Source organism: Choloepus didactylus, chromosome 1 (genome assembly GCF_015220235.1).
Source record: "Choloepus didactylus isolate mChoDid1 chromosome 1, mChoDid1.pri, whole genome shotgun sequence".
NCBI classification, from domain to species: Eukaryota; Metazoa; Chordata; class Mammalia; order Pilosa; family Megalonychidae; genus Choloepus; species Choloepus didactylus.
This window is the reverse complement of record NC_051307.1, coordinates 156,633,042-156,655,731: the sequence shown is the minus strand read 5'-3', so window position 1 is coordinate 156,655,731 and position 22,690 is coordinate 156,633,042. Positions and strand designations below refer to the sequence as shown.

The following is a 22,690-nucleotide window of genomic DNA, read 5'->3' as shown; positions in this document are numbered from 1 at the left end:
GGTGCCACAAAATACATGAGAGAAACACTGGCAAAACTAAAGGAAGCAATTGATGTTTCCACAATAATTGTGGGAGACTTCAACACATCACTCTCTCCTATAGATAGATCAACCAGACAGAAGACCAATAAGGAAATTGAAAACCTAAACAATCTGATAAATGAATTAGATTTAACAGACATATACAGGACATTACATCCCAAATCACCAGGATACACATACTTTTCTAGTGCTCATGGAACTTTCTCCAGAATAGATCATATGCTGGGACATAAAACAAGCCTCAATAAATTTAAAAAGATTGAAATTATTCAAAGCACATTCTCTGACCACAATGGAATACAATTAGAAGTCAATAACCATCAGAGACTTAGAAAATTCACAAATACCTGGAGGTTAAACAACACACTCCTAAACAATCAGTGGGTTAACGAAGAAATAGCAAGAGAAATTGCTAAATATATAGAGACGAATGAAAATGAGAACACAACATACCAAAACCTATGGGATGCAGCAAAAGCAGTGCCAAGGGGGAAATTTTTAGCAATAAACGCATATATTAAAAAGGAAGAAAGAGCCAAAATCAAAGAACTAATGGATCAACTGAAGAAGCTAGAAAATGAACAGCAAACCAATCCTAAACCAAGTAGAAGAAAAGAAATAACAAGGATTAAAGCAGAAATAAATGACATAGAGAACAAAAAAACAGTACAGGATAAATATCACCAAAAGTTGGTTCTTTGAGAAGATCAACAAGATTGACAAGCCCCTAGCTAGACTGACAAAATCAAAAAGAGAGAAGACCCATATAAACAAAATAATGAATCAAAAAGGTGACATAACTGCAGATCCTGAAGAAATTAAAAAAATTATAAGAGGATATTATGAACAACTGTATGGCAACAAACTGGATAATGTAGAAGAAATGGACAATTTCCTGGAAACATATGAACAACCTAGACTGACCAGAGAAGAAATAGAAGACCTCAATCAACCCATCACAAGCAAAGAGATCCAATCAGTCATCAAAAATCTTCCCACAAATAAATGCCCAGGGCCAGATGGCTTCACAGGGGAATTCTACCAAACTTTCCAGAAAGAACTGACACCAATCTTACTCAAACTCTTTCAAAACATTGAAGAAAATGGAACACTACCTAACTCATTTTATGAAGTTAACATCAATCTAATACCAAAACCAGGCAAAGATGCTACAAAAAAGGAAAACTACCGGCCAATCTCCCTAATGAATATAGATGCAAAAATCCTCAACAAAATACTTGCAAATCGAATCCAAAGACACATTAAAAAAATCATACACCATGACCAAGTGGGGTTCATTCCAGGCATGCAAGGATGGTTCAACATAATCAATGTATTACAACACATTAACAAGTCAAAAGGGAAAAATCAATTGATCATCTCAATAGATGCTGAAACAGCATTTGACAAAATCCAACACCCGTTTTTGATAAAAACACTTCAAAAGGTAGGAATTGAAGGAAACTTCCTCAACATGATAAAGAGCATATATGAAAAACCCACAACCAGCATAGTATTCAATGTTTAGAGACTGAAAGCCTTCCCTCTAAGATCAGGAACAAGACAAGGATGCCCGCTGTCACCACTGTTATTCAGCATTGTGCTGGAAGTGCTAGCCAGGGCAATCCGGCAAGACAAAGAAATAAAAGGCATCCAAATTGGAAAAGAAGTAGTAAAACTGTCATTGCTTGCAGATGATATGATCTTATATCTAGAAAACCCTGAGAAATCGACGATATAGCTACTAGAGCTAAGAAACAAATTTAGCAAAGTAGCGGGATACAAGATTAATGCACATAAGTCAGTAATGTTCCTATATGCTAGAAATGAACAAACTGAAGAGACACTCAAGAAAAAGATACCATTTTCAATAGCAACTAAAAAAATCAAGTACCTAGGAATAAACTTAACCAAAGACGTAAAAGACCTATACAAAGAAAACTACATAACTCTACTAAAAGAAGTAGAAGGGGACCTTAAAAGATGGAAAAATATTCCATGTTCATGGATAGGAAGACTAAATGTCATTAAGATGTCAATTCTACCCAAACTCATCTACAGATTCAATGCAATCCCAATCAAAATTCCAACAACCTACTTTGCAGACTTGGAAAAGCTAGTTATCAAATTTATTTGGAAAGGGAAGATGCCTCGAATTGCTAAAGTCACTCTAAAAAAGAAAAACGAAGTGGGAGGACTTACACTCCCTGACTTTGAAGCTTATTATAAAGCCACAGTTGCCAAAACAGCATGGTACTGGCACAAAGATAGACATATAGATCAATGGAATCGAATTGAGAATTCAGAGATAGACCCTCAGATCTATGGCCGACTGATCTTTGATAAGGTCCCCAAAGTCACTGAACTGAGTCATAATGGTCTTTTCAACAAATGGGGCTGGGAGAGTTGGTTATCCATATCCAAAAGAATGAAAGAGGACCCCTACCTCACCCCCTACACAAAAATTAACTCAAAATGGACCAAAGATCTCAATATAAAAGAAAGTACCATAAAACTCCTAGAAGATAATGTAGGAAAACATCTTCAAGACCTTGTATTAGGCGGCCACTTCCTAGACTTTACACCCAAAGCACAAGCAACAAAAGAAAAAATAGATAACTGGGAACTCCTCAAGCTTACAAGTTTCTGCACCTCAAAGGAATTTCTCAAAAAGGTAAAGAGGCAGCCAACTCAATGGGAAAAAATTTTTGGAAACCATGTATCTGACAAAAGACTGATATCTTGCATATATAAAGAAATCCTACAACTCAATGACAATAGTACAGACAGCCCAATTATAAAGTGGGCAAAAGATATGAAAAGACAGTTCTCTGAAGAGCAAATACAAATGGCCAAGAAACACATGAAAAAATGTTCAGCTTCACTAGCTATTAGAGAGATGCAAATTAAGACCACAATGAGATACCATCTAACACCGATTAGAATGGCTGCCATTAAACAAACGGGAAACTACAAATGCTGGAGGGAATGTGGAGAAATTGGAACTCTTATTCATTGTTGGTGGGACTGTATAATGGTTCAGCCACTCTGGAAGTCAGTCTGGCAGTTCCTTAGAAAACTAGATATAGAGTTACCATTCGATCCAGCGATTGCACTTCTCGGTATATACCCGGAAGGTCAGAAAGCAGTGACACGAACAGATATCTGCACGCCAATGTTCATAGCAGCATTATTCACAATTGCCAAGAGATGGAAACAACCCAAATGTCCTTCAACAGATGAGTGGATAAATAAAATGTGGTATATACACACGATGGAATACTACGCGGCAGTAAGAAGGAAAGATCTCGTGAAACATATGACAACATGGATGAACCTTGAAGACATAATGCTGAGCGAAATAAGCCAGGCACAAAAAGAGAAATATTATATGCTACCACTAATGTGAACTTTGAAAAATGTAAAGCAAATGGTTTATAATGTAGAATGTAGGGGAACTAGCAATAGAGAGCAATTAAAGAAGGGGGAACAATAATCCAAGAAGAAGAGATAAGCTATTTAATGTTCTGGGGATGCCCAGGAATGACTATGGTCTGTTAATTTCTGATGGATATAGTAGGAACAAGTTCACAGAAATGTTGCTATATTAGGTAACTTTCTTGGGGTAAAGTAGGAACATGTTGGAAGTTAAGCAGTTATCTTAGGTTAGTTGTCTTTTTCTTACTCCCTTGTTATGGTCTCTTTGAAATGTTCTTTTATTGTATGTTTGTTTTCTTTTTAACTTTTTTTTCATACAGTTGATTTAAAAAAGAAAGGAAAGTTAAAAAAAAAAAGAAAAACAAGGAAAAAAAGATGCAGTGCCCCCTTGAGGAGCCTGTGGAGAATGCAGGGGTATTCGCCTACCCCACCTCGATGGTTGCTAACATGACCACAGACATAGGGGACTGGTGGTTTGATGGGTTGAGCCCTCTACCATAGGTTTTACCCTTGGGAAGACGGTTGCTGCAAAGGAGAGGCTAGGCCTCCCTATGGTTGTGCCTAAGAGCCTCCTCCCGAATGCCTCTTTGTTGCTCAGATGTGGCCCTCTCTCTCTGGCTAAGCCAACTTGAAAGGTGAAATCACTGCCCTCCCCTCTACGTGGTATCAGACACCCAGGGGAGTGAATCTCCCTGGCAACGTGGAATATGACTCCCGGGGAGGAATGTAGACCTGGCATCGTGGGACGGAGAACATCTTCTTGACCAAAAGGGGGATGTGAAAGGAAATGAAATAAGCTTCAGTAGCAGAGAGATTCCAAAAGGAGCCGAGAGGTCACTCTGGTGGGCACTCTTACGCACACTTTAGACAACCCTTTTTAGGTTCTAAAGAATTGGGGTAGCTGGTGGTGGATACCTGAAACTATCAAACTACAACCCAGAACCCATGAATCTCGAAGACAGTTGTATAAAAATGTAGCTTATGAGGGGTGACAATGGGATTGGGAAAGTCATAAGGACCACACTCCACTTTGTCTAGTTTATGGATGGATGAGTAGAAAAATAGGAGAAGGAAACAAACAGACAAAGGTACCCAGTGTTCTTTTTTACTTCAATTGCTCTTTTTCACTCTAATTATTATTCTTGTTATTTTTGTGTGTGTGCTAATGAAGGTGTCAGGGATTGATTTAGGTGATGAATGTACAACTATGTAATGGTACTGTAAACAATCGAAAGTACGATTTGTTTTGTATGACTGCGTGGTATGTGAATATATCTCAATAAAATGAAGATTAAAAAAAAAAAATGAATAGGGCCGGCAGGTCGGGGGCACTAGGTAATGGTAACCATGGTTACCGTCCTGAAGCCCAGAGCTGGCATATGGATGGGGTTTGCTTGATGAAGTGGAACAATAACTAAAATCTGTTTTTGTTTTATTAAGATTTGGATATTTGTGAAACAGTGATGGACATGCTATCATCAAGGCTAAATCTTTCTGAAGTGCCTTCATTTCCAGGGGATGTGGATCCATAAGGATGCCAGGCACCCATGAGCACTGGGATTCCTGCTTCCCCTAAAATTTAATTAGTCTCTGTTTAAGCAGAAGAATTGGAGACACCCCACTGACAGATGTGATGATGCCAGAAATGTAATTCAGTTCTCCCACTTTACTACCCCATGTTCACTTTTGGTGGAACTAGACTTTTCTTTTTAAGCTTCTTATCCTGTGGGAATAAGCCTACCTTTTCTTTCCCGGGGGACTGGATTTGTCCTTAGAAAAGGGGGGTAGGGAGTCAGGGAGGGGGATAATCACCCATAAACAAATGAGGGAAAATAAGGAAATAAGTAATGTTGGAAGAGGAATGGTAACTGGTGTTTTCTTAGGACTTGAAATGTAACTTCTGATAACAACTTTTGCCAGGACCCAAGAACTTATTCCATGACTTCTCCCTGCAGCCAGGAGCCGGCTACCTTAGCTGGTCCAGGAGCAGTGAACAGTCCTGGGGACAGGACTCAGCTTCCCTGAATGCTGGATCCAAAATGGTCTTTAAGAGGCCATTCAACCCAGCTTCCTAGCTCAGAGACTCACCATTTATAAATCCAATTAATAGGGGTCTAATGGGGGAATTTCAGGCAAGAGGATGTGCACATCCAAATCACATAGGAAAGACAGATGTATATGGGTTCAAACCAAGGCAGTAGGCAGTGCTAGCCTCACCCCCAACCAAGGGTGCTGGGACACCCACCTTAGAGATGAAGCCCAGACAAATCCAAGGACAAGAAGAAGCTATTGCCACCTTCAACTCATCTCCTCTCCATCAATGCTGACCCCATAGCCCTACTGAAAGTCTGCCAATGACTTGGAGCCCAGGGCAGCTGGTTGTAAAGTGAAGCTGGTCAAACTTTTCTATTAAAATCTAAAAACAACCCCCAACACTAGCTTTATCAGCATCTTTCCCAGAAAGACATATGCCAACAGATGGATGAGCACAGCTTTGCACTGCTATGACAGGGAACTGTCACTTTAAAAGCCATTATCTAGCTCCCCTGACCACTTAGAAACCCCAGCCCATTGCTACTGCATGGTGACCAGTGACACAGAAAACCAGCCCCACAGACAGTCTGAGCGAGCACGTCCCAGGGACATTGTGAGGTGCACTTGCCCCATCGGGGTGACTAGTATTGGGAGTGACAGACAGTTCCCCTTAGATGAAAACTGCTCTTGGCAGTGACCTGGTGTGACCCATGAATGGTGGGTCTTGACTTGGCTGATAAGAAATTTGTGACATTCACTAAGGCTCTCACATACCTGAAACACCTTCGCCAAAGAGCAGAGGGATGACCCATCACCCCAAGCCCTCTATCCCTCACCTCAAGTCCTCTTTACTCCCCAGCTCTACAGGCTATCTGCTATGGACCCACCTCCCGGAGGGCAGGGACTACATCTTGTTCATCCCTGTGGCTCCAGAGCCAGGTTAGAAAGGTTAGAAGACGCAAAGTGCTTCACCCAGGGTGATTCTGCCCTCAAAGGCCAGAGCCAGGACTGACCCAGGTCTGACTCAAAAGCCCCTGCTCTTTAATTTTGGGAGAAAATTTACAGATCAGAGAGTGACTAGACACTTTCTGTATATAACATGAATCACTAAAAGATGCAAACTGGTCTTTCTTCCTGGAGTTTGTTTGTAAAGTGGGCTTCCTCCTAGGAGGATGTGTATGTTCCTAGGGTTCTCTGCCTCTGGGTCTTGTGTTAAATGAATGACTGGAAGTGCAGGGCAGGGGATGGTAACAGAGAACCTGTAAGGTGTCAGGACTGTGCTGGGTGCTTTCCAAAAGGTTTTACTTAATCTTAAATTTTAGAGTTGAGAAAATTTAGGCTTAAATTAAGTAACCCGCCCAAGTCATCTTGGGGGTTGGGAAAAGAACCACAACTTGAACCCAGTTCTTTTTGGCTAAAAAGTCCAGGAGCTGTCCAGGAGACCAGGCTGAGTGAGTGGGTGTTGGCTCTCTCTTCTCCTTGGCCATTGTTAGCGGGCTGGCAATTGTCTAAAATTGGCACAATTTCACTCTAAAAGCAGATTAAAATTTATTAAATTAATGAGGCCTTAAAATGTGAACAAATAATGAGAGAAGTAAAAGCTGTTAAAAGCAGTAAAGTCACAAGGTCTTTGTGAGCATGAAAGAATCCATTCTAATATCATAAAGAAGCTAAGAGAAAACAGTAACACAATGCTTAGGACAAAGAGAATGATAAAAATAAGACTAATAATCTTGATACCTGATTTTTTTTATTCCTTAAACATGCCAGAAAGTGCCAGATTTTAAAACAAGAAACCATTAGACAGCTCAAGGCCCCAAGGATGCCAAGGTTTTGGATGGAGAGGAGGGAAATAGGGCTGGAGAAGGTCATGGGGTCCCCACAGAACTGCACCCATTCATTCCATACATTTTTGTGTGTCCAGCCCAGGCCCAGCATTAAGCATGGCCCCAAGGTTGGCCGCCGGCTTGCAATGGGACAGCTCAGCCTGGAGGAAAGATGGATATGGAAGCTGGCAATGATGCCAGCTGTGATTTGTGCTGGGATGGGTGATTCCAACCCCACCCAGGGATCAGGCAAGGCTTCCTGGTGGAACGAAGAGCATCGTGGTCGTTCTCACTGTCACCATCATCACCACAATAGCATGCATTGAGTACTCACTGTGTGCCGGGCAGGCTATTAAGCAAAATATGTGCCATACCAAGCTGAATCTTTGTGACTGCCTGGCGTGGGTACTCTTCTCCCCATTTTACAATTGTGGAGAATGCGTCCTTGAGGTCACCCAGCTGTGAAGCAGGGAGATGAGATTTGACTCGAGAGCCCAGGTTCTTGGCCACTGTGCTCTGCAGTGCCCTGATCTAACCAACCCTTGAAGGACTGTGTGGCATGTTTCTCTGCAAAGGGAACAGCATTTAGCAGGGTTCTACAGCTCCTGCACACCAGTCTTGGGGTACTGGAAGTAGAAGGAGGTGAGGTGAGGACCCTGCTCTTTGGGTCTACTGAAAAGAAAAGAAGCAGACAGAAAATTCCAGCAGAACAGTAAGTGCTGGGCAGACGGAAGTTATGAAAGTGGGCAAGGGCCTCATCCAGCCTCTGAGCTGGGAGCTGAGGCCCATTGGAAAGGCTTAAAGAAGCCAGAAAACACCACCGAAATTAGGTTGAGGAAATGTAGAAAGAGTAATTAGATGAGCAAGGAGATCCCAGGTAGGGGAACAGCATGGACAGATATTGAGCTCAGAGGCTGCAGGGGAGGCAGGAGTGAGGCTTCTAAATGGGCTTTGGCCAGTGGGAATCTCTTGGCACAACCCTCCTCCTGGAGCCTGACCCTGCACCTCTAACCCCAGAATTTACTGGGCTCTTTTTCCTCACTTCATGTCTTTATAGCTCCAGTCCTCCAAACCTAGTGCCATGGACAATCTAGATGCTTGCTTATCTGGCAGGCAGAGCTGGCCCTGCTACCTGAGAGTTGATGCAATCAGCCAGTTATCAGGTTCCCTGCAGAGGGGGTGGGAAAATGGTGAGGAGGGGGCGGTATCCTGCCAGAGACCACTCTGAGGGGCTCTGACAGGCAGAGCTGGCCTGAGGCCTCGCCCCTTCTGTGTGGGCCTCTGGCTGCTACTTTTTAATCTTTCAAGGCAAATTGCAACAAACAGTTCTCAGAGGATGTGCTGGCTGTGTAACCAGGGAAGTGTGAACAGGTCAGGATCCAGATGGGGATTACCCCAGGATCCCCACCCCTCCACCTTAGAATCCAGGGCTGAGAAAATTGCATTACCATTTGTTGAATGAATGAATTAATGGCAGAAAAGATTCTAGGAATACTCTTGTAATTTTTCAGGCAATAAATGTCCTTTTTCTTTTTTTAAAGAATGTATTCCAGGCAGCATAGCTGTTTATTATTTTTCCACAGATTAATTTCATAGAAATTTGTTAGCCATTGGCATGACACTGGCCCTGAGAATTCAATTCTTGGGTTCCTCCAGGAGCTCTGCATACCATTTTCCACATAATGCTCAAACCGCCTGGGAGGCGGGTACCGATGTCCTCATATTACAGTTAGGAAACTGCAGCTCAGAACACGTGGGCACCGTGCTCTGGCCACACAGCCAGAAAGAGGAGTATGAGCCACTGTTCAAACCCTCTCCTGCCAGACTCAGAGCCTCTGTCCTCCCCACTGTTCCCACATGGGCATCCTGCTGCCACAGATGCTGCTACTTGCCTGCCCGAGCTGGACATTCAGGAGGGAACTGGTAACAGGCCTTGGAGAGAGGCAGGCCTGAGCTGAAATGCCATCCCAACCTCCTTCTAGCTGGGTGACCCTGAGCAATTTGCTCGGCCTCTCTGAGCCTTCATTTCCTCATCTGCAAAATGGAGCCCACGTGCCCCACCACAGAGTAAAGGCATCAGGGCAAAATGAAACAAGGAGTTCCAAGGACCTATTTCAGGGCAGGACACATAGACGCATAAAATATTCTGTAAACATTAGATCCCTCTGCTTCTGGCCTTGCCCAGCCTGTTCTCTGTAGATATTGAGGGCATGTGCTCTTTAGGGCCCAGCCCCCACCCATTTCACCCTGCCAGCTCCTTTCTGGGTGGCCAGGCTTCCCTTCATACATGTGGTCACTGCCAGAATGTTGTCTTCTGGAGGTCACAGTTTATGGGGTGGAAGGATGAATAATAACAACTCGTATTTATGAAGCAGTTGTATCACAGGCCTTTCCCATCCATTGCTTACTTAATCCTCACTGGGAAGTGGGCTTTCACTCCTTTATAATTATCCCCATTTTACAGACAAGTAGAGGCACAGAAAAGTGGAGTAACCTGCCTAAGACCAACTGGTTTGTAAGTGGTGGAGACAAGATTCTAAAGATGTGGGCCTGGTTCCAGAGCTGAATCAGTACTGACTCAGCCTGACTGCTGGGTCCCTGTCTCAGGGGGAATTGGGCTGTGGACAAGCAAGAGCTTAACAGAGGGTCAAGAACAGTGGCTTTCAGCCATAGGGGGTGGAATTCTCAGCCAGAAAGGTGCCCTGCATTGTTGGGGAGAGTGGGAAATATATCAACCAGACTTCACTCCCCTGGGGCTGACAAATGCATCCCCAACACCAGTCACAGCCACTACTTCAGTGGGGCACACTTTGCACTTTTTAAAAATTCACAGAGAAACTATTCCAGAGCTCTGACCCCTTAAAACAACAATGGATCCATCTCTCCCTGGTAACAACTAGAGTCGGACTGCCTAGATTTAAATCTTAGCTCCGCCAGCTACATGATGTCAAATAAGTTACATCTTTGTTCTGTGGAAAGTGCTTAGAAGAATCCCTGGCCTGTGGGAAATACCCAACAAATATTAACTATTATTTAAACAAGTGGTTCTTGCAGTAATATAGTCAATGGCCACTGTTTACTTTGTTTGAGGTTCTGCTATTTTTATGGAACAGTTATTTAACAGATTTTGGAATCCATCATGCTAGACCACAAAGGTGTGGGACTCACTGTCTAGAACCTCACAGACTCATTACAAGTGTCACCAGTGTCCTATGGGCAGTGGGGCCAAAGGAAGGGGTGGTGGTGGGATGGGAGCCTGGACTGGATCAGCAGAGCAGTTAATCCTAGGCTGAGTCTTGCCCAGTGGGTCATTATTCTCCAAGGAGGCAGAGCCTAGGAGGACTTAGCCTAGGGAAGTGAGCAGAGATGTAAAGGAGGATGGCAAGTTAAGGAACCTCCAAATGGTAGGATGGGGCCAAGCATAAGGTGTGAGATAGAGGACTGGGGCTGGAGGCGAGCGAGGCCACGTCCTGAGGTGCCTGAGTGCCAGACAGAGCTGTCAGCGCTGGGGAGCCTCTGAGGTTTTGAGCTGGGGGCTAGTATTATGATCAGATTCCCTTTTCGGAATGGAAGGATGGGCCAGCGGTGTTGAGGATGGTAGAAGGGAAGATCAATGTGGAGACACTGCAGTAATTAAATGAAATAATCCATGGAAAATGCTGGGCCTGGCATATAGTGAGCATAGGAGGTGTTAACTTTTATTATTACTGTTACTGTTACTACAGGCAAGAGATTTTCAGAGTAGTGGGGTTTGGGAAAACGGGGAAGAGATGTTAAGAAGCAGAATCTATAAAACCTGTTGACTTGACTGACTGCCCATAAACACATTTATCATTTGTTTTCACACTTACCATTTATGTGGCTATGTAGTGGTCTACTGAATTAGAAAAGTCACAGCCTCTCTAACCACCAGTGGTTATTTGGCATTTAGTAACACCAGCACGAGGCAGCCTGGTGTATAGACCACACAAACTCAGGAGTCAGAGATACTTGAAGAGTTGCCCCCTTTCTCCAGAATTGTTGGAGGATTAAATGACTAGGCAGAAAGTGCTGGGACAGGGCTTGCCACATAGTAGGCCTTCAGATGGTGATTATGCTTGTATAGATTTTTAAGGATTAGCACTACACAGCTATGAACACTTCTGTACAAACAGATATAGTTTTTTTTTCTTTCCTTTTTTGAATGGTTTTTCTGGAATATGTTCCCAGAAGTAGTATCTCCAAGTCAAAGACTAAGATGATTTTTCTGACTCACTGCAAACTATTAAGAAGGTATTTTTTGTTTTTCCATCTTCTAAGTGCAGGGCCAGTCCTATCTGGAACCTGGGTTCTTTATCCCTACCTTTGCACAAATCTTGTCTTTCTCATTCTTCCCCAGAGTTCTCCTGCACTGTCCTTGGGCCCTCAATCAGGAAAGAAAGAGGGAAGAAAGAAGAGAAGAGGGAAGGAAAGAGGGAAGAATAGAGTTCATTCATACCCCATATTAAAGGCCGCTAGTACTCTGAGGTGTTTGCATATTAAAGAGAAGTCTCTGGATATTTAACCAAAGTAAATAAGCTCTAACGGTAGAATTTCAGACAGCATGACAGATACCTGGGGTTCCTCTTTGGAGGATGGGGGTGGGGAGGTTAAGCTCTAGCACAACTCAATTTACACAGTCCAGGGAGTTACACAGATGGTTCCCAGGGAGCTGGCTATTGTGACTCAGGCCCAGTCCTTGCTCTCAGGAGTTTTCACTCAGCTCCAAGTCAAAAAATGCATGAATTTTCAGCCCATGTGAGATGTTGTGGGGGCTGGTTTCCTGAGGATGACTCACGGGGATGAGTAGTCTGGGGGAGGGCATAAACTCCTTCAACCGGCTTTTCTCTTCCAACAAATGGGACCTAACAGCAATCATCAGCTCTCATCTTCCAGATGCTTACTGCCCCACCCACCTCTTCTGGGGATCTGGATTGATTGTGAGTGCCCAGACATCCTCAGAGGATGGGAGAGCTCGACCAGTGAAAAAGGGGGCTCCAGGCTGTGGTTTCAGGTACCGTTTAGACCTTTCTCTCCGGGCATTTGGAGGGAGATGCAGGGCTGAAGGGGAAGTCCTGGACCAACCCCCACTCTTGCAGACTTTCCCACATGATTTTTTTCCCTTTCACCTTCCAGCCCACAGGCCAGTCTCCCATGCTGGGCCTGGCTCCCGGGGCAGCCAGCCTGGGGAGGTGAGGCATTCCCTCCGGGCCTGCAGAGGCCCAGCTCCAGGCACCACACACCCTGCTCCTCTCCCACCCCACACAGATTCCTTCAATGGCTCCCACTGCTACACAAGATTTGTCAGAAAAAAAATGGCCCAACCCTGATAGACTTTCAAGGTTGAGCCAAAGAGGAATGTTCCACCTTCACTGTGGTAACAGCTTAACATTCATGCAGCACCTTGAACTTGTCTAAGGTACCTTCTGGAACCTTACCATGCACCTAGCAAGATGTAGAGTCTATTTGTCCTCCCCTTGAATATGGCTGGGCCCTTGTGCCTGCTTTGCCCAATAGAATATGGCAGAAAGATGGCTACACGACTTCAGAGGCCAGGTAGGACTTCAGAATGCCACAAAATTCTTCTGCCTTGCTCCCTGGGGCTCTCATTCTTGGAACCCAGCTGCCAGGTTGTGAGAAAGCTCGAGCAGCCAGTGGGGAGGGAGTGTGAGGGAGCCATCTTGAAAGTAGATCCTCTGCCTCCCAGGGAAGCTGCCCCTGCTGACCTGGCATGCAGCAGGGACGAGCCAGCCCCTCTGAGCCTTGCCCAAATGCAGATAAGTGAATAAAATAAATGACTGTTGTTTTATGACACTGTTTCAGAATGGCTTGTTACACAGCAATACATAACTGAAATACTTCATGACCACATTTTATTCCCACAAAACCCTATCAGGAGGGTCTATCACTGGCTCCTTTTTATAGGTGAAGATGCCGAGGCTCCCTAAGGAAAGAGAGCTGGAAGGAGCAGCCTGGATTCAAATCCAGGTCAGTCCTGAAGCCAAAGTCCCTAACTGCTCTGTCGCGTTTGAATTGGGTTCCTGTCACTTGCATCTAAAAACATGACACTGGTCCAGCTGCACACACAGTTGGCATCACTAACTCAGACCCTTGGTTGCAAACTGTCAAGGGTGGCTGCCGAGTTTGGTTTCACCAGCCAGACTCCACCCCGGGGACAGGGCGGCACCTCTCCACTCTCAGTCATACCAGAGCTGTGCACCCTTAGCCCAGCACAGGTTTATTACACTGAATCATGATGAGTTTATCACAGGAAGCTGGGCATGTGCCAGCTCGCGTCCCTGTTTTCCTCTTAATAGTTATCCAAAGAGTGGACCACCAATAGCATCAGCATTGCCTGGGAACTTGCTAGAAAAACAAGTTCTAGGGCTACACCCCCCACCTTCTGCATCAGAAACTCTGGGAGCGGGCCTACTTAAGTTTGAGAACTACTGCTTTCACTACTTACGTGGGTTTTGGCCCATGATCTCTGGACACTGACTTTTTAAGGAAATTTTTAGACGCAAGTGACAGGAACCCAACTCACATAGCTTAAGGGGAAAGAAAGGGAATGCACTGGCTCAAGCGGATGGAAAGCCTAGGAGTAGAGTTGGTGTCAGGAACTCCAGCAAACCTCCAAATGTTGCATTCTCATTCTCTCTCTTGTTCTGGTTCTCTCCTGGCCTCATCTCAGTTCTTCCTTCTATGAGATTTCTCTGTGCAGTTGTAGAAGGTGGGGTGGGGGGTGAGACGGACCTCAGAAAGCTCCAGGCTTATAAAATATCAACTTATCCCCTCTCTCCCAGGGTCCTTAAATAAAATCCCAAGAAAGGGTGTGAGTGGCCTGGCTCAGGTCCATGCAGCATCATGTGACAGGCCATGGGACTCTCGGATCTTCCTGGCCTCAGCGGCTCATCCAGGAGACACAGTGTACTGTGATGTGCAGCCCCTCCAGAACCACCCAAAACAGGGTGCCACCCTGTCAGGGTGGGGTGATGAATAGCTACAACTCACAATCACGAGTGACAATGCCTCGCCCCTCACTCTGGAATATCAGAAAGGGCCCTGGCCCCTCGTTGGACCTAGGGTTTTGGCTTCACAAGGAGCTGTCCCTGTGCTATTTCTATGGTCTTCAGAACCTGCCCTGTGATATGGCAGAGCAGGGATCGTGACACCCATTTTGCAGATGGGAAAAAAGCAGCAGCATGTCTAACGAACCATTAAAGGTCACGCTGCTGGTGAGGTGAGAGAGAGGGAGGGATTCAGAACCAGGTATTCTGCCTCCGAGATCAGCATTCCTTCTGCACACCCTCATGCCTCTTTTCGAACTGTGTGCTCTGAGTTGCCATAAGGCTCACAAGAGAGGACAGAGCTTTTAGACAGACTCCTCTTTAGGCTGGACTCCTCCCTCTGCCACCAGCCAGCTGGGTGATTTGGGGCTAAAAAGGGACCTCACCTCTGAGCTTCAGATTCTCATCTGTAAAACAGCCGTAATGATACAGAACAGCATTTGTTGTGGGGACCAAGGGAGAAAAAGCACAAAAAGAACTTGATATAGGCACGGCCCTTAGTGAGGATTTAATAAATGTCATTTTCCTTTCTTCCTGCCTGACAAAAAAACAAAACCTAACAAACCAGTGTGAGTTTTGGAAGCTACTTTGTGAGTTTTATTTGGGTTGCTTTAATTCTTCTTTTCATAATCCTCAAAAGCATGTTGCTGTCACCGATTTCAAAGGTCGGGGAACTTTAGCTAAGACATGAAAGACACCCTGTGTTCCCATCTTGGAAAGGACCCAACCGAGGGCCAGGAACACAGACCAGACTGGGAGCAAACGGTGCCTATCTTGAGGGGGAGCCCAGGCTCCAATCCAAAGGCATTCTCAGCTCGGCAGTGCAGGGAGTTAATGCTGCCAGCAGCATTGTGTTTTTAAAAGTAAGAACAAAAAATAATCTCTTTAATGGGTCAGGAACAGGATTAGAAAGCTGGTAAGAGTATAAACTGGTGTTAGCAGCAGTTTGGTGGATTTCACCTATTACATATATAATTGGATGGATGAATGGATGGATGGATAGATGGACTGAAGTACGGAAGGAAAGGAGGGAAGGGAAGGGCATAATATATGGGTGGTTAAAAAAGAAAAAAGAATTCAGAAAATCTATAAGGACTGGTGTGGAGGATATTTAAGAAATATCATTGAGTAGCGTGTAGTATATAGATCCTTTTTTACCTTTTTTTTTTTTAGGCTTTAGTAGAGATATTGAACAATCAGTAGATAATACATTTGGATTTATAGGATCGATAATAAATCTGAGGAAGATTCTGGACAGATCCACCAGACCTCTTAACAGTGATTACCTCTGGGGTCGGGGACTGGGCCAAGCAGAGGGGAGGGTCCTTTCCTCTTCACTCTGCAGGCTCCTGTGCTATGTGAATTCTTTCCCTTTTATAATATAAACAAAGAAAGCGGCAGAGGGGCTGAGGGCTGGAAGCGGAAGGCAGGCTCTGTGGAGGGGTCATCCTGAGTTCACAGTTGAATCTGAAGGCAAGGGGAGGGGGCGCCAGGCTCCTGGTGAACAAAGCTGCCTCCTGCAGGGGAAACCCAACCCCATGTCAACGGCGCAAAGACAGACAGAACTTTTGCAACTGCCACGCAGAGCCAGGCCCACAGATGTGATTCCTGGCCGAGGCTCAGTCTTCTTCCACAAAAGCTCCTCACACTGGGGGAGGAAGAGGGGCCAAGAACAGAAATATTCCGAGGAACTCCCTGCTCAGGAGTGGGGAACACAATCTGAAGGTCCCCTATCCTGCCAAAGCTCATCTCTGCTATGTTCAGTAAATGATACGGATCTCAAACTCAGCCCGATATAACGTTTTAATGGACAAAGGTGTGCAGGAGGCAGTGGAGAAATGCACTCCTGAACCCAGGAGCCACCTCTAGGTCTGCTTAGCTGAACCCAGCCTTCCACCAAAATGACAGCCCCTGCTGCTGATGGTTCATATAAAATCCAGACAGACACTGACCGGCCTTGAAAGCGGGCTGTGCGACCAAGGGCTACACAGGGGTGGAACCCTCCACCTCTCAGCCTTAGGGGAGGCCACAGAGCAATTTCAGGGGTCCACTGGGGTCAGATGGACCACTCTGATAGTTTCCCCACTATTTATGGAGATGTGGGTACAGAGAGATCTTTCTTTACTCCAAAGCAGTGTTTCTCAAACTTCAGCCGCCTCAGAATCACCTGGAGGGCTTGCTAAGATATAGACAGACTGCTGGCCACGCTCCCAGAGTCGCTGCTTCAGCACATGGGGCTGGAGAATTTGTGTTTCTCACAAGTTCCCTGGGTTGCTGCTGAGAACTCCAGAACTAAAGGAACCCACAGTGCAAATGATAATAAACGGCCATTTGTTCCTCAACTTCAGTAACAGGGTGGGGTGAGGACCTTGGTGAACTGGAGAATGTCCCATCTAAAGAGAGCCACTGCACCCCAGGCTCTGACACCATGCCCAGCATTTTCAGTTCTCTTGACTTTTTAAAATTTGGGGAAGAACAGCCCCAAATATGAATTTTTTGGTGAACTCTTGCAGTCCATGGCAATCACTGGCAACTGATTCTGAAATTTTTCAAACACTGTGTGGCCTAAAGAAAACACATCTGCAGGCCAGATTTCACCCTCCAGCTGCTGTTCTCAATCATAGATAAGGTTCCCATGGAAAGGAAGCAGGATGAGAGATCTTGGAGCTAGGGAGCCTCTGGGTCCTTTGGAGAGGGATGTCTGCCTGACCCCGCCTCTCCCAGCATACAGCTTGGCAAGGGTTCCCCGGGCCTCTCGGGGTCATATCCAGGCTCCCTACCTTGTCCTCATTGTGCTCCTCTGCCCCAGCTGCAGGCAGTCCAGCCACAAGGACTGCACTCAACCCTCCTCCCAGCCAGGCTTTTTCTCATCCCTGGGCCTTCGTGCACTCTGCCTATAATGCACATCTGCCCTGATTCTTACTTATCTTTCAGGAACCCTCAACCTCGGTCCTGGGGAACCTTCCTGGAACACTGCTCCCTGGCTTCCCAGATCTGCACCCCTCCACCACTGCGTTCATCACTGCACTGGGTTCTAACGGCCTGAAGATGCATCTGTCTTTTCTACATCTCTGGTCATTCCTCAGGGCATTCAAGGCGGCCTTGTCACCTCTGTGTCCCCAGGGCTGAGATCTGTCAGAGAACTGGCCAAATGCTAATTGGCCTTGTCCTTCCTGTCATCCATTTTCTGTTTGTCTGGCTACTTCCTGTCTGTCCTTCGAGCCACAGCTCAGACCCTACTTCCTGTGGAAACCTTTCCTGGCCTCCCAGGCGTTAAGTATCACTCTGGCTGCTTGTGTCAGCCTCCCCCACTACTCAGCCCCTGTGAAGGCAGGAATCTGGTGCGATTCATGTCAGTACCCTCTCCCTAGCACAGGCTGCAGAGATGAGTAAGTGCCATGAAATGATCAAAAGAGGAATGAACAAACAAGGAATGATGGTCCCAGATGAGAACCGAGACCCCTGGACCACACTGGGAAGACCATGTTAGAATGGGGTCAAGTGATGCTGAGAACAAACTGGCCTCTTCCTTGCCACTGGTTCTGGCTGATGGGTGCAGATGGTGCAGGGCAGAAGGGGCAATGGTGAAAGTGATCTTTGGCAACCACCACTGTGGCCTCTTGGCAAGCAGGAGCTCCCCCTCCATCCACAGCCTGAGACTTGCCAGTTTCTCTAATCCTATTCCCCGCACCCCTCCATCCCCCATCCACGTTCTTCACTGTGGTCCAAGCTGTACACTGTACATCAGGGTAGCCAGAGACAAGGCCTCCTCAGTGGTCGAGGGAATGCTCAACCAAGGGGGTTGTCTCCCCCGTAGGCGACCATGACATGAGTACATGGCCATCTACTTGGGAGTGGGCTGCCCTAACTCTGGGTCAGCAAAAGTGACCATTTCACTGAATTTGTCAGCTGCTAGGTTCCCTCACCGGACCTGCTCACCTACCACAGTCCTGATGCTGGGTTGAGAAAAGATGGTGGCCACATGCTGCTTCTTTTATGTCCAAAACCCTCCCCCCACTCCCCTTGGACTTTACATTTAAGTTCAGACGTCAACTCCTCTACAATTTCTGCTGGGATTCCCTCTTCTGGGCTTTCACAGTACTCTGTGGTTCTTTCGTCACCACTGATCACCCTGAGTTGTAACTGTGTGTGTTTGTCTCTACCACAAAGCCAATGAGTTCCTAGACATCGGGATTGTCACTGATTCAGCTGTGCCCAGTGCCTAGCACAGGGACTGGCCTGGGGGGAGAAAGGGCAAACAGAGTGTCGTGGTTAATGGCAGAGATTCTGCAACTGGATGGAAATGGACAGAATACACATCTACCCTCTGCCACTTACTTAACTTGCTCAACATCACAGAGCATGTCATCGTGCTTCATTTTCTGATCGGTAAAATGGCGTTGAAAATGGTGTTGTGAAGGTTAAGTGTGTGGATATAAAATGTGAATAGTACCTGACACATAGTAAGCACTTGAAGGGTATTAGCGGGCAGTCAATAAATGTTTCATGAGTTAATGGATGAGGGGGGAGGGGGACTAAAAGAGAGAGACGAGAATTAGCCAAGTACAAACCAGCACATTCCAGAGGTCACCATGGCCCAAAATAAAGAGAGACCTTTGATGAGCTCTGTGAATACCCCAATAGTGAGCTGGGGATTGTTCTTAGGGTGCAGAGCTCCATGCAGCAGACCTGGGAGCAGATCTCGGGCAGCCGTCAGAAACACAGCCACCTCCCCACCCCACCCCCTCCCCCTCCCCATGGCTGACTCAGCTGAAGGCCTCCTTTCCCTTTGTGAGCCTCTCAGGCGGGTAAGAGGCCTTGGGCCTTTTAAAGACACAACCTGACATTTCACTACAACAATAGAGTTTTTCCCCACTGGTGGCCCTCCAAGGACACTCCCCACTGGCCACCCCCTCTTCCCCTCTCATTCCAAACAGGAGACTCAGATACCAACCCCTGACTGCCTCCAGATGAATAAACAAGGGGTGGGGAATGGAATGAGTCCTCCAGGCCTGGGGCTCCTTAACTTCAACCACAGTCCCAACAAACCTCACCCGTCTCATCTCATTTCTGCAAAGGCTACCAGCAGAGAGGAGTCTGGGCTTTGACGTCAAATGGCCAGGGTTCAAATTCGGTCCCTACCAAGTCTTTTCCCTCTCTCTGAATCTGAGCCATTGCATAATATGGGGCTGTGGCATAAATCGTGGCGGGGGGGAGAACTCCATGAGGGTGAGCCTACGGGAGTTTTGGACCTAAGAGCTCCAACCTCCCAGCGACCCGGGAATATTGACAGAGGGGTGGGGGACTGGGCTAACCCTCCAGAGTCTGCTGTGTCAGTGTTAATTGGGGTCTTTAGGTCACCAGCTTCCCACCCTTGGGGGAGGGGGGGTTCATCTACCCCCATCCCCACCCCCACCCCCTCACCCCACTGCTCCTCTGGCCTGGGCCGTAGCAGCACTGACCCTGAGTAGAGGTTGGCTGCACTGGTTCAAAGGAAGCTCAGTGGGCAGTTGAGGGTAAGGAGGAGCAGGGGATGGCCAGGAGCCAAATCCTTGCTTTGGAGGGAGGAAGGGCCGGGTCAGAGGGCTTCCTGCACAGAACAAGGTGCCCCCTTCATAGAGCGGTTTCATGCTAGCTCATATAGGAAGTTTATATTTTAAAGGGGTTCCTTGTGTTTCTTCTTTCTTTTCTCACTTCCTTCTCTCCTTCCATCAGCCCATAGTGCAGCTGGAGGAGAAAGCCCAGACTGGAGAGTCCAACAGACCTGCTTGGAATTCCAGCCCAGCCTCTTCCTACTGTGCTACTCTGGCATGTTACTTCATCTCTTTGAGACTGTTTCCTCATCTGTAAAATGGGTGTACTCATACCTCCCTCAAAGGCTGCTGTGAAAATTAGGTAAGTCATGTGTACAAAGCATCTGGCCCAATGCCTGGACACAGTGGAGACTCAACAAACCACAGCCTTCCTAACTATTCCCATCCAGCTTGGATAGAGCCTGATGCTTGCTGAGTCGGTGCTGCATACAGCCGGGGCTGGGGGTGGGAAGATCCCCAGTAACTGAAAGCAGGTAAAGCCCTGACTCCCCTCCCAGATGAAATAGCTAGCCCAACCCTTGGCCAAGCCCCCTGGGCAGGAAGATGCCTGGAACGTGCAAGCGAGTCCTCACCATACACTTGCGGTCGTCTATGCCCGTCAGATCCTCCTCAAACTCCTTCCCAACCTGGAAGTCCATGATGTAGTTCCTAAAAGTGCTCAGCGTGCGGATGATCATATGGTCGCCGTCCTGCACGATCTCTTTGTCTGGCTTCAGCAAGTTGGCAATTTTGCGCAAGGCCACATTGACATCTGCAGGGGGTGCGGAAGCAAAGAGTGGGCAGGGAAACCTCGGAGAACCGTTCCCAGGGCAGCCGGGCCCCAGGAACCCGCTCCGCACAGAACATCTTTGGGGCTTCCGGGGGCTTTGAACTTTTCTGTCCTTATTTATGCTACCCCTTTTAAAACAAAAACAGACAAACCAAGCCCAGCTTTCTCAATGAAATTACACCCAGCGCCAAGTATCAGACATTTGCCACCAAAAACCCCTAATTCTCCCGTGCGCAGCCTGGCAGCGGGCTTAGCCGGCGCGGGCTCGGGGTGGGGGGCCTGGGGCCGCTCGCGGGGCGCCCGGGGCCGAGTGCGGCGGGCAGGGACTCACCGAGAGCGCGCAGGTACTCCTCGAAATTCTCGTTGCTCAGCATCTTCCAGTACCCCGTGAAGTCGACCGGCATTTCGTGGGGCGAGTGGGGCGGGACGGCCACGGAGCGAGCGGGGGCGGCTCTCAACTTTGCCGGGGCAGCGGCCACGGATGCGACCGGGGCGGTGGGCAGCCCGGAAATGCGCGCCCTCCCGGGGCCGGGGGCTTTGGGGGGCGGCGACAGCTGGAGTCCAAGCTCGCACAAAGCCCGCAGGAGGATCCATTGTAGCCGTCGCTCCTCCCCTCTTAACGGGGGCGGGGGCAGGGTGTCGGAGGACCAGGTTTGTCCCTGGCCGGCGGCCGCCTTCATTCAGACCTTCAGTTCGCTGCCCTATAAAGGAAGGGGAGATGGGGGCAGGGTTGTTGGCCCCAACTCTTCGGTTCCTGCGGGATTTCTTCAGACGCCATTAACTTGAGGGTTGCAAGGAGACCTTGGGTTTGCTGGGGCGATTAGGTAAAGGGGCCATTTACAGGCCTTTGTCCAAAGCCCAGCGGGGTCGCCGGGGTTGGTGGGCGCCGTGCAGTTCAACTCTGGTTGCGAAAGATGGGGCACTCTCCACATCCGCCCCCCCATCCCAACCCCAGATGAAAATAAGACAAGGTTGATGTTGTTTGAAGTGCAGATGTCTAGAAAAGACCTCCTCTTCTCGGATCCCAGCCGCCCACCCCCGCCGCGGCACACAAAAGCCAGGCTTCTGGGTCCCGGTAAGCCCAATCCTCCAGGGCCGTCGCTTCACTACGCCCGGTCCACCATTGTGCACTTGCCATATTTACTTACTTAATTCGCATCGTATTCCCAGATGAGTCAACTAGCGACTCCAGTCCAGGGACCTTAAGTCATTTCGCCAAAGGTGCAGAGATTTAGTGGGCTGGATGGAACTGAAGCCAGGGTCTCCTGAATAGTCAGGGGGGCTGCAGGAGCCTTGAGGCAGTGCAGACAAGGGGACCCTGTCACAGTCAGAGGAAGCCTGACCCCATTTTGCACCAGCCCTTGCACACAGGGAGGTCCTGCTATGTCTTGGGTAGAAGGCAAGTCCTCCCCTTCCCCCGCTCCACCCACTCCCCAGGGCCCCATCTCTGAAGGCTCTAGGCCCCATGTGCAGACATGCCAGTCCATAATCAGTGAGAGGGAGCTCTGCTCTCTCTGAAACTGGGGCTAGGGGTGGGCAGGAAAGGCTTCAGAGCCCACCTGCTCCAAGGGGCTACACACCCTAGCAGGCTTGCCACCAAATTAAGTCCTCTTTTGTGTTTATTTACTTTTGGTTCTGTACCTTTTTACTTTTAGTTGCTTTTCAACAGGGAATTCACAGCTTCCAGCTCCTCAGTTCCCCTCCCCACAGGTACCCAGTGTTACCTGTTCCTTGTTCATGCTTCCAGAGATATTTTATGCAATGGTTCTAAAAGCGTGGTCTCCAGGATAGCAGTGCAGGCATCAGTCAGATGGGAACTTGTGCGAGCTGCATATTCTCAGGTGCACCCCTCCACCCTGGGGGTGAGGCCCAGCAAGCTTTGTGTTAACAACCCCTCCAAGT

At 47.5% G+C, this 22,690-nt stretch overlaps 1 protein-coding gene across 1 annotated transcript in view; it reads right to left on the bottom strand.

Annotated features, from left to right (window-relative positions):
* Positions 1–22,690, bottom strand: part of LOC119539958 — a 200,858-nt gene that overhangs the window by 10,209 nt on the left and 167,959 nt on the right. Inside the window, 3 exon segments of the mRNA XM_037843889.1 lie at positions 20,592–20,770; positions 21,120–21,231; positions 21,233–21,489. Of these exon segments, the coding sequence (XP_037699817.1) occupies positions 20,592–20,770; positions 21,120–21,231; positions 21,233–21,489 (548 nt within the window).